At 38.6% G+C, this 12,233-nt stretch overlaps 2 protein-coding genes across 7 annotated transcripts in view; one reads left to right on the plus strand and one right to left on the minus strand.

The window, feature by feature from the left end:
• The window catches only part of LOC105477819 (UBA domain containing 2), a 188,525-nt gene that overhangs the window by 122,502 nt on the left and 53,790 nt on the right, over positions 1 to 12,233 (minus strand). The gene's annotated exons all lie outside the window — the stretch shown is intronic.
• LOC105477809 (G protein-coupled receptor 18) lies at positions 3,264 to 10,865 on the plus strand. The gene is made up of 3 exons (XM_011734607.3): positions 3,264 to 3,403; positions 6,423 to 6,855; positions 9,680 to 10,865. Exon 3 carries the CDS (start codon positions 9,714 to 9,716, stop codon positions 10,707 to 10,709), a length of 996 nt encoding a protein of 331 aa, XP_011732909.1. The 5' UTR covers positions 3,264 to 3,403; positions 6,423 to 6,855; positions 9,680 to 9,713; the 3' UTR covers positions 10,710 to 10,865.

The following is a 12,233-nucleotide window of genomic DNA, read 5'->3' on the forward strand; positions in this document are numbered from 1 at the left end:
GTCGACATACATGCTGAAGAACAATAAAATAATAATAATAATAATAATAATAATAATAACAACAATAAAAGATGGCAAAGATCAGGAACTAAAGTGACCCCATCAGGGGACTGAGTGCTTTGCATTTAGACTAGGCCCAAACTTCAGCAGACACATTCTTGGTTTTCCTCCCTGGGATGAAGACTCAGGAAATGAATCCTGGACGCATTCAGGCTTCCATGCAGACTCCTGCCGGCTCCTATCCACAGTCCTACAGAAATTCAGAGGAACACCAAAGGTAAACACTCTCTGCAATGGAAAGAGTTGGGGAGAGGAATGCCTTCAAATTACACAAGGCTGGAAGTGGATGACCCCAAACAGAAGGCCTCACCCAACTTCCCCTAGGGAGAGAGACCATCAGAGAAATGAGCTAACAGGGTTAAGACAACGTGGTCAATTAGTGGCACAGACTGGGCTCCTGCACAGCTATCCAGTCCCAGTCTAAAGACAGGAAAAATATAAACATGCTACAAAGAAAAAAAGGGGACAAACGAGGCCGAGAGAACTAGTACTTAGTGTCTACAGCATGGACTTCACACAAGTTATAAGACAGTTTTTGAACAGGAAAGGTAACACATATATAGAAAAGTGCAGCATGCCAGAAAATCCATTTGCTTCTTTTCCCTTCCCTAGCCTGTTCTCTGTCCCAGAGGCTGGTGGGTCCAAACACCATGCAAAGGCTCATGGCCCCCTGGCTTCCAGCTAAGTCCTGCTAACAGGAGCCTCAGGGGAGATTTAGGCCAAGAGGAACCTAAGGTCAGGGTGTTTATTTCCCTGGTTCCTTCCTGTAAGGGAACCTCAGGCTTACCTTCTCTCAAAAGAAAAGCACTGCTCCAAGGCAGCTAACTTGACTGGAGTCTCTCCTTCCAAGTTCTAGTAACTTCTCCCTCCCTTAATCTCTTTGGGCCTAAGGGTGGTGAAGGTAAGAAAAGCAACAGCTCCAAGATCCTGCTGTGCAGATGATGGGGGCCCCTTCCTTACTATTACACATGCCCACACCCCACCCAAAAGGTTTACCACCTAAGCATGAATTCCTAAGCACTGTATTTTCATTTCGTCTGCTTTTTGAAATTTATACAAATGGAATCATATGATATGAATTCCTTCATGTCTGGCTTTTTCAACTTAACACTAGATTCATGAGATTTATCCATGCTGTTCTATCTGCCCTATCTATCATCAATTAGTGATTGTGACTGGCACTCCACTCTATGCCTACACCACAAGTGACTTATTCATTCTACAGCTGGTGAACATTCAGGTTGTTCCTAATTTGGAGTTGTTGTAAATAATGTTACCGTGAACATTCTTGTCCATGTCTCCTGGTACGCAGCATGTGTTTTGCCTGGTTATAGACCTAGAAGTGGACTCCGAGTCATGGAGTGTTGGTATCTTCACTTTAATACTTAATATTAAACCGTTTTCCATGTTTAAACTCCCACCAGCAATGTTCCTTGTTACTCGATATCCTCATCACTCAACATCCTTGCCACCACTTTGCATTATCTGTCTTTTTCATCGTAGACATGCTGGCGAATGGCTAATACCTTACTGTGGTTTTAATTTTCATTTTCCCAATTACTAATAAAAGGTTGAGCAGACTTACATGTTGCTGATCATTTGGATCTACTCATTCTTGAGTGCTTGTTCAAGTCTTTTGGCCACTGAATGGCAGAGATCCCAGACACCACAATTAACATGTACAAGCTGCCAGAATCCAGCTGTAAAACCTTTCCTTGAGAATATCAACTCATTAGCACGAAACAGGGAGATAAAAAGATAGTCTATTCCCTCAGGAGACTGTTTGCTATAAGTCAAATTACCATTTATGATGATTCTCTATTAAGTAGGGCCAACTTCAACAATAATTACTAAAACAAAGTATAATATCATAATGCAAAATACAGAAAGAACATACACTCTGAGAGTCATGAGTAAATATTTCTGGGTCACACCATGTAAACTACATACTTTACAGTCGGCATGAAGAATAAATTAGCTCAAGCATGTTAGGCTCTCAGAATCATGCCTGACGGTCACCTCTGATTACCTTTCATAATTTAGGTAACAATAATGGCAGAGATTATAAAAAATCCTAAGTAACTTGTCTTAAACCAACAACCCTCAACCTTACAGGTACATGGTTACTTTTACAATACAGATGGCTGTGTACTAAAATCATCAACCACACACACTATTATATAGGTGTGTGTTTAAATAACCTGATAACACATCTTTTGTTCCTTTACCAATTCTGACTCGCCACAAGTCCTTTTTTTTTTTTTTGAGATGGAGTCCTGCTCTGTCACCTAGACTGAAGTCCAGTCTCAGCTCACTGCAATCTCGGCTCACTGCAACCTCCACTTCCCAGGTTCAAGCAATTCTCCTGCCTCAGCCTCTTGAGTAGCTGGGATTATAGGCACACACCACCATGCCCAGCTAACTTTTGTATTTTTAGTAGAGACAGGGTTTTGCCATGTTGGCCAGGCTGGTCTCAAACTCCTGACCTCAGGTGATCCACCCACCTCAGCCTCCCAAAGTAGTGGGATTACAGGCATGAGCCACCGCGCCCGGCCCTCCTCTTTCTCCTGAAATGCACTTCCTCATATTACTAGGTGTTAAATATACAGTGGTTCCCCCTTATTCTCAGGGGATACATTCCGAGACCTCCAGTGGATGCCTGAAACTGCAGATAGTACCAAACCCTATACTTACTATTTTTTTCCTGTACATACGTACCTATGATAAAGTTTAACTTATGCATTAGGCTTAGTACCCTTGTGTTTTGGTACTATTATTAAGTAAAATAAGGGTTACTGGAATACAAGCACTGTGACACCGTGACAGTGAGCCTGATCACCAAGGTGGCTATGAAAGTGACTAATGGGTGGGAATGTCTACAGTGTGGAGACACTGGGCAAAGGGAGGACTCATGTCCTGGGGAGGAAGGAGCAGGACAATGAGAGATTTCATCATGCTGCTCAGAACGGCATGCGATTGAAAACTTACGAATTGTTTATTTCTAGAATTTTCCATTTAATATTTTCAGACCACAATTGACTGAAGGTAACTGAAGCCTCAGACAGCAAAATTGTGCATGAGGGGACTACTGTATACCCATTTCCATTTGCACCTCTGGTAACTATGAGATCAGAATGTGCAGTGGAAGGTTGTGTGCCTCACAATAACCACGGAGTTCTACTCAATCTGCTGCCTTGGAGACTCTGGATCTCTGTTCCGACAGTACAATGTCACATTGCAAACTCTTGGCCTCGGGTCCCATAGGACTTCAGTGGCTCCAGAACTGATTTCACTGCCATCACTTATATATGGTTAGATCTGGGTTCAACTTGTTTGTTGTGAGGTAAGTGTCTGAATGTCTACATGTCTACAAATCTTTAAAACTACACACAAAAATTGCTAAAGACAAGAAATTTGGGAATATTAAATTTACAATACAATTTAGGAAACCAAACAGAGAGGAGGTATACTAACTGGGTTAGAAGATTATAGCTGTAAATTGTTGGGACTTAAGAAAAACCACACATTTAGACAAATAGTTTCTCAATCTTCTTTACCCAGAAACTCTTACTATTCAACATATCTCCCCTACACCTGCACCCAAAGAGCAGTCAGTTGAGATACAAGTTTGAGAAACAGAAAGGAGGGGACAAAGACTGGAGGATGTCAAGGCCAAAGGATAAGCCTCTCCTCTAGTTCAGAGCACTCTTTGTCTGACTCACACCCTCTTCTCCCTGGGGACTGGCTGTGTGCTGACTGTCCCCATGCTGGGATACATGAACAGTAACAACAGTGGACCCCTGGTCCCTGCACTGATGGGAGGCAACAAGGATAAGCTGCCCTCACACTTGCTATGCTAACAGAACAGGAAATATTATTTTACCTGTGGCATAGACAAATGTCTAATATAGAAGCATGTTTTATAGTGGGAATTTGCTATACAGATCTATTAACTACATGCTTTCTCATTAAAAACTGGCTTAACTGAATTATATTCACTCAAAAACTGGTTTCTAGTGCTAAAATCAAAATTCCCTTATGGCTTTTAATATTGAAACCAAAACCCAAAACTGCAGCTAAAACACATTATTTGATAAAGCAAAGGGAATCTTGCAGTCTCTGGGAATAAGTAAAATCCCTCTTTTGCAAGTGAAAAATTTCTCTTTCACTCATATTCCAAAGTAAGTGAAAAAAAGCCACATGAATGGTGCCTGAATAAGTTCCTCTGTTTGGAAAGAAAAAAGAAAAAATCATTACGTTCAAGTGTTAAAGAAACTTGTGTCTATACCATACAAGTTGAATGCTTGACTCATTGTTTACTTACTGTCAAATGATTTGGGCAGTTTCTTTTCATGATAACTCCCTGCCAACACAAAACCATTTCGAAGATCCAGGAGCACAGAAAATCGGGGTCAATGCTACAGGGCTCATGGGTTGCTGGGGAAGACTACAGGCCTCAGGCCCTTGCCTAAGTCTCCCCATCTCATAAGCTAGTCAAAGTGTCCCTGCCTGCTGACTCGAGACCCAGACATTTATCCATTCCTCCCCCAACCTCTCCATTTCTTCACCTACTTGTTCAGTCAGAAATTCAACCAATATGAAATGCCTCTTCTCTACACACATATGCAACACATGCCAACTCTCAAGGAATGCAATTTAGTGGAGGAGAAAAAGCAAGTAAATATGCAGTAACAATGCAAACATGTGCCACTACAGGGATAGGTACCAAGTGCTAAGGAAACCTGTAGGGATGAACGACCAGCCCAGCTTCGGATGGCAGAGAAAGCTTCCTGGAGAAGGTAGTTACAAGAATAAAGAGAACCAGGCCACGCCATCAGGTGGGAGACAGTGGTAAGGAATGCCACAGTGGGTGGAACAGCATGTGAGAGGCAGGAAGAGCAAATGTAGCCAGTCCAGAGGGCTGGAATGGAGAGTGAGATGAGGAAAAAGTGAGAGTTCACCCCAACCTGAAGCCAGGCCTATGGAGAGCCCTCAGGTCTCCCGGATGCCTCCTCTAAGGGCCTGGTAATTCAGAAACAAGAATGCCCCTGTGTACCATGAAGAACTCAAGTCTTGATGAGAGGACTCTTCTAGACACATGCCATCAATGTATCTGTTGATTTTAGCAGCAATGGGGAAGCTAATCAATACTTAATTTTAGAAAAGTAGTAAGCTATGTGAATAAGGCAAAGGACAGATTAGGTCTGCAGGCAGGCAGATTTCTGTCCAGCTGAAATATCAAACTCCTGTGTGATGTATGAAATATAACATCACATATAAAAAACTGATGAATGTAATTCAGCCATAAGAAGTCATATCTAGTGGACAGATCAATATAATCACCTTGGAAGAAGTTATTACAGTGGGAGAAACTGGGCCTGGCTTTACCCTGAGTTCTTAAGCAAGGAACTGGTCTTCAATTTCTTCATCCACACAAGAAATAGTTGCTATGGTTGTCTCCAATACTGCTAAAACCCATCATTCTGGCATTGCTATTTGATAAAATATCAAAAGTATTTTATCACCAGAGACAAGGATTTAAGTAACTTTTCTAAGCCACAGACTTACTATGGTTTTGTCTGAGGGAAAAAAAAAAAAAAAGGATGGACCCCAAACTGTCTAAAATTCAAAAAACAAATATATTTAAGTTCATGAACCTTTTAAAAGTTGACAAACCATGCAAACCAAATATAAAGATAATTAAAATTTTAGGATAAGCAAATGAGAGGATAAATTTTTTTAAGAAATGAGAAAGTAAAAAAAAATTAACCTAACAAGGCAGGCAGTGATTCGTTGCTCACTTCCCTTTCTGCTGGTTTCATTTCCCTTCTTAGGTGAAAACACTCCTAATATGTAAATCGGTACACTAAAGACTTCAGAGTCCTTTCTGTTAAGATTTGCAGAAATTTTTATGCAAAAGAAATTATTTCTAGACTTCCATGCACTAGAAAAGCAGACTTACAAAATACAGCAAACTAAAGTGGATAAATGTATGTGGCAAAGCAGAAGCAAATAATCAAGGATCCTACTTTTAAACATTTAGAATTGTTTAAATAGTAAAAAGTGGAAATGTGGATATTCTATGATTTTTAAGAACTTGGTAGTAAAAAGTGAGACTCCATTTAGGATTACCTACTAAGTGCCAGGTACTATGTTAAGCACTTGGGACCTTTCTGGTTTAGGGCCCTCACAATCCTGCTGGATGGTATTATCTCTATTTCAACTGTACAGAAATGAAGTAGGAACAATGGGTTAGTCAGAGTGGGCAGGTAACTAGACAAAGTCACACAGCTTAGAAAAGCAAAGAAGCTAGACTTTAAACCCCCTTTTACTCAATATCAAATCTCCTTCTCTTTCCATAGATGATGCAGACTTTAAGCATCAAAGTACACAAACTGAAGAAACTTTGTCCTTTGTATATAATTCTCTTAAATATATGCCATCATTTCAAGGGGAATTTATGCTAAGTGTGACTTCATAAACAAATCATTTGTGAGAGAGAAAAACCACATCCAGGGTAAAGTCATAAGGTGAAAACGCCTATTTCAGAGAGCACTTCCTGAAAGAGACAAAGCAGCAATTACAGGCAGCCCAGCACCAACTCCCATGCCAAGCATTACACTGGAAACTACTTTTTAAAGCAACAAAAGAGTCTAAAACAAAATAAAACATTTCTTAAACACACTGTTTCCAGAAAGAGCTATTTTAACAGAAGCAACTCAAAGATATCCCTTCAACAGAAGTGGAAGTGCTGAAAAATGTTCATCTCTCATACAGACTTTTGATGGACACGAGGTAAGCAGCATTTAATTAACTTCATGATTATTGTCAAAAGTAATGCTTTATGTACTATATTTCAAAAATCATTTCATTTTAATAATACAGGCTGGGCGTGATGGCCCACACCTGTAACTCTAGCACTTTGGGAGGCCAAGGCAGGAGGACCAGTTGTGCCCAGGAGCAACATAGTGAGACCCCATCTCTATAAAAAATAATAATAATAATTAAAAAAAAAATATAACAAACTATGTTGGTGAAAGACCTTGAAATAGGCTATATAATCATCTTTCCACAATACGATTTTACATTGATTCTCAATATTGCTTTACATTGATAGTAAATGTAATTTTTTTTCAACTTAAGGAAAGAAAATGTTTATGGTAAATCATATGTATATTTAGAAATGTTAATCACATGGTTTCAATTACGTTGTTTCATGAAATAATGGTTAAGAAAAGAAAAGCTACAAAGAGTCATGGTATCTACAGCTTTTAAAAAGCTGACTTTAAAGTCAATCACTTTTCAGTATTTATCCAAAAATTTCTGTGTTTGCAGAGCACAATCAATACTATAATGCCTTTAAAACATATGCATCACTCATTTTTTTTCAAACTTGAGCAAATGAATACAAGTATTGGTGACAAGCCACATAAAAACTGCTTGAGCATAATGTGGGAAAAAAGACTCAAGATGGTTTGTAAGTACAGGACTTATGTCACAAAATTAAATGATGAGGATAGGTGAAGGGAGTCCTGATGCAATACTAAAAAAGAAAAACAAATACAAAATTTCATTTATATTATAATTGCTACTATTTAAGAATTCATTCCAGTTAAACATAAGATTTAAGCCTTCATGATTACTCTCCTTTGAATGACACTAGAGATATAATTTTCCTCTGTAACACTTTCCTCATTTGATAGAAATTAATATTCTAGTCACACCAATATTTGGAAAATTTAATATGTTTTTAAATATATAGAATTATACTCCAAAATCATATTTAACCTAAATATTTGAGAAGGAAAGAAGAAGAAGGGAAGAAAGGGAAGGGGAAGGAGAAGGAGAAGGGGGAGGGGAAGGGGAAGGGGAAGGGGAAAGGGAAGGGAAGGGAGGGAAGGAAGCAAGGAAGGGAAGGGAAGGGAGGCAGGGAGGCAGGGAGGCAGGGAGGCAGGAAGGCAGGAAGGCAGGAAGGCAGGAAGGCAGGAAGGCAGGAAAGCAGGCAGGCAGGCAGGCAGGCACGTTTCTTGTGTTTATCCACAGCAATTGCTCAAGTTAATTTTTAATGATCAATAGCCCATGATGCCACTCACCACAGACAGCAAATCTCCCCCACAGTTTTCCTTAAAGAGAAATTCTGGGCTGATTTCAAGACAGCCCACTCTGCAAAGTGACATTTTTGAAGGAAACTTTTCATCCACCTCTATATTTCAAGGGGATGCCACAGGTTCCATCTCATTGCAGCAAAGTCTATTTTTAAAGTCTGTTGTTGGTGTTGCATCATGGGGGAGTGAAGTTTCACACTGAGGAGTCAATGATATTTGCAACCCCAAATAATCTCCTTTCCATTTAAAATGGGCAGGGTTTTTTTTTGGTGATGGAAATTTGTTAGTTTCTACATACACATCAAGTTACTGAATGACTTCTTATTAATATCTACTTGTCTTAGATACTCCTTATTTGGATTTACTTTGAAAATTTTTTAAATTTAAATAATATTGAAGCTTCTGAATCTAGATGGAATGAGGATATGAAAGTTACTAATAGCACTAGCTTGTTTTCAAGGTGCTGCTTTCTGTGAACCACTGAAGTAGAGCAGCTGAAATCACAAAACTTGGAAGACTTGGCAATACGTACTCCCAATTGTGCATTAGAAAATAGCTCATCTATTGCTCTAACAGTCTAGTTCTTGATCTGCTGACCATGGCACAAAACACTGCTGTTTCTAGACCTATGATAATTTAAAGCGAACATAAGGTAATAAATACTATGAAGTGTTTCCACTTTAAAAAAACAAAAAGTTTAATAGCCAGCTACACAAGTCTTCATTTTCAAACTAGAGATTTACAAACTAGAGTTTTTTAGCAAAGTAGAGTTGCTGTGAGTCATCTCATCAAAAGTTCCTTCCTTTATTTATTCATCAATTCAGTAAATATGTATTTATTGAGTACCTATTACATGCTCAACAGACAGTAGGGCTGCAGCTGTAACAAAGGAAAAGTTCCCATTCTCTCTCAAATGAGAACTACTGTGAATGCTCAGTAGTAAACCAGCCAAATGGTTCCTTGATTAATTTTCCACGTTTCTATTTACATATTTTATATATTAAAATTGTGTTTAATGAACAAAAATACATTATTTGGACATTACTCATCTGGTTGCAAAATATTTTAACAGAATGAAGATGATAAAAAGTGGCAAACAATTGTATTAAGAGTCAAAATTCAGAATCACCTTTTCCCAATTAGTCCAAATTAAAGGACACTTATGACAGGAACAACTGCTACCTAATTTCACACTATAGGAAAAAATTGTAAAGAAATAGTTATTCTTGTAGGAAGAAGGGAAGTGAGCAGGGAGAGAGATGAATGAACTTGCCCAGTGAATTATGACACCAGGATCATTTTAATAGATTAATACAAATTAGTAATAATCTCTAGGGAATGGATTCCTTAATAAATACTAAGACACATAGAGTGAGTTTAACATAAAATGCTCTCAAACTCAAAATTCACTGGCAGTCAAGCTGAGTAGGAGAATGTTAAGCATTTGTTTTTTAACCGAGGATTTTATTCTTATTTTTCTTAACTATTCTTATTTTTCTTAACTATTTTTACAGTTTCTAAGTATCATGCCCACCAACAAGCTGTAAAATGATCACCCTGAACAATCAAGATCAACCTGTCCCTTTTAACAACTCATATCCAGATGAATACAAAATTGCAGCCCTTGTCTTCTATAGCTGTATCTTCATAATTGGATTATTTGTTAACATCACTGCATTATGGGTTTTCAGTTGTACCACCAAAAAGAGAACCACTGTAACCATCTACATGATGAATGTGGCATTAGTGGATTTGATATTTATAATGACTCTACCCTTTCGAATGTTTTATTATGCAAAAGATGAATGGCCATTTGGAGAGTACTTCTGCCAGATTCTTGGAGCTCTTACAGTGTTTTACCCAAGCATTGCTCTATGGCTTCTTGCCTTTATTAGTGCCGACAGATACATGGCCATTGTGCAGCCGAAGTATGCCAAAGAACTTAAAAACACGTGCAAAGCCGTGCTGGCGTGTGTGGGAGTCTGGATAATGACCCTGACCACAACCATCCCTCTGCTACTGCTCCATAAAGACCCGGATAAAGACTCCACCCCCGCCACCTGCCTCAAGATTTCTGACATCGTCTATCTAAAAGCTGTGAATGTGCTAAACTTCACACGACTGACATTTTTTTTCTTGATTCCTTTGTTCATCATGATTGGGTGCTACTTGGTCATTATTCATAATCTCCTTCATGGCAGGACGTCTAAGCTGAAACCCAAAGTCAAGGAGAAGTCCATAAGGATCATCATCACACTGCTGGTGCAGGTGCTCGTCTGCTTTATGCCCTTCCACATCTGTTTTGCTTTCCTGATGCTGGGAACGGGGGAGAACAGTTATAGTCCCTGGGGAGCCTTTACCACCTTCCTCATGAACCTCAGCACATGTCTGGATGTGATTCTCTACTACATCGTTTCAAAACAATTTCAGGCTCGAGTCATTAGTGTCATGCTATACCGTAATTACCTTCGAAGCATGCGCAGAAAAAGTTTCCGATCTGGTAGTTTACGGTCACTAAGCAATATAAACAGTGAAATGTTATGAATAATAGAAAGGTTCTTTATCTCAATCCCATGAAAATTCACTAACTACTCTGGTGTCAATGGATATTCTGTAAAATATTATCAAGTCCCTTTTCTCTTGAAAAAAATAAATTCATTATCTTCATTTTAAAAACGTATATAAAACATTTTTGTGAATTATTCAGAGAAAAGCATCTGATTTGTCTTTCACAGTCAAGCCTTATTTACACAGATAATTAACTTTTTGCATTTCTATGTGCAAGTGACACATGTATGTTAATCAACTCAGTAGAGGAGAAATCAAACTACCATACAAAATAATTTGATTAAATTATTTTCTATTTAGATGCAGCTCCCTTAGGTCTAATTTGCACTAGGAATGGAATTATAAATCCAGTACTTCATGTCCCAAACACTGACTTCCAGAATTCCTATATAAGAAATTATGTTGAACTCATTACTGTTACTTACTACAAGGCAAAATTAACAGGAACAAGAACCCAAGGGGCCTGTAAAGGTCATCCCCATCAGCCCTCCCCTACTCTGAATTCATCCTTTTGAAAACAGAGGATAATGATTCAAACACTGAGAGCCTACTATGCACCAAACCCGATTTAGGACTAATGATGAAAATCTAACCTGAGATGCTATTTCTATCCAACAATCCAAGTTCATTTCTATCATCTATCTACTATATGGTGAAATGCCATTCTCCAATACAAACAGTTTGTTCTTCTTATGTGGTTAAAGATCCCATTTTTACAAAAGAGGTTAATTGATTTTTTTCCCAGGCCATATGTCACAGTATAAATAGTACTATGGGAACCTTGGATTCTTAGCCTTGCCATTTAATTTCTCCTAATAAAGTAACAAACCAAGTAACTTATCCATCTAACCAAAAAAAACTGAAGTATAATCGGTAAAGCCCCTATTATTCTTAATACTTATGGAAGTAAAATAAATGATTCAACTATAACTTCCTCTCTGCTAAATTACCTTTATCATTCTTAACATGATCATATCCTACTGGGGCTTAGAACCAAATATATGCATTGGTTAGAAATTTATTTCTCGCTGGGCATGGTGGCTCACGCCTGTAATCCCAGCACTTTGGGAGGCTGAGGTGGACGGATCACTTGAGGTCAGGAGTTCGAGACCGGCCTGGCCAACATGGTGAAACCCTGTCTCTACTAAAAATACAAAAATTAGCCAGACATGATGGCAGATTCCTGTAATCCCAGCTACTTGGGAGGCTGAGGCAGTAGAATAGCTTGAACCCAGGAGGCGGAGGCTGCTGTGAGCCAAGATTGCACTATTGCACTCCAGCCTAGGCAACAGAGTGAGACTCTGTCTCAAAAAAAAAAACGAAATTGATTTCTGGAAGTAACACAGGTAAATTCATATTATTTTAAAATAAATAAATAAACACAAAAAGTCTAATCATAAAATGGCATTTTTGCACTAGATGGTCCCTTAGACAATCTTCTTGGTACAATTCTTCTGTTCCAAATATAAAAAACTGAGGTCTGAAGAGGTTATGACTTGC

Source organism: Macaca nemestrina, chromosome 16 (assembly GCF_043159975.1).
Source record: "Macaca nemestrina isolate mMacNem1 chromosome 16, mMacNem.hap1, whole genome shotgun sequence".
NCBI lineage: Eukaryota > Metazoa > Chordata > Mammalia > Primates > Cercopithecidae > Macaca > Macaca nemestrina.

Coding starts and splice junctions, on each gene's coding strand:
- LOC105477809 (XM_011734607.3), top strand. CDS start 9,714: ATGATCACCCTGAACAATCAAGATCAACCTGTCCCTTTTAACAACTCA.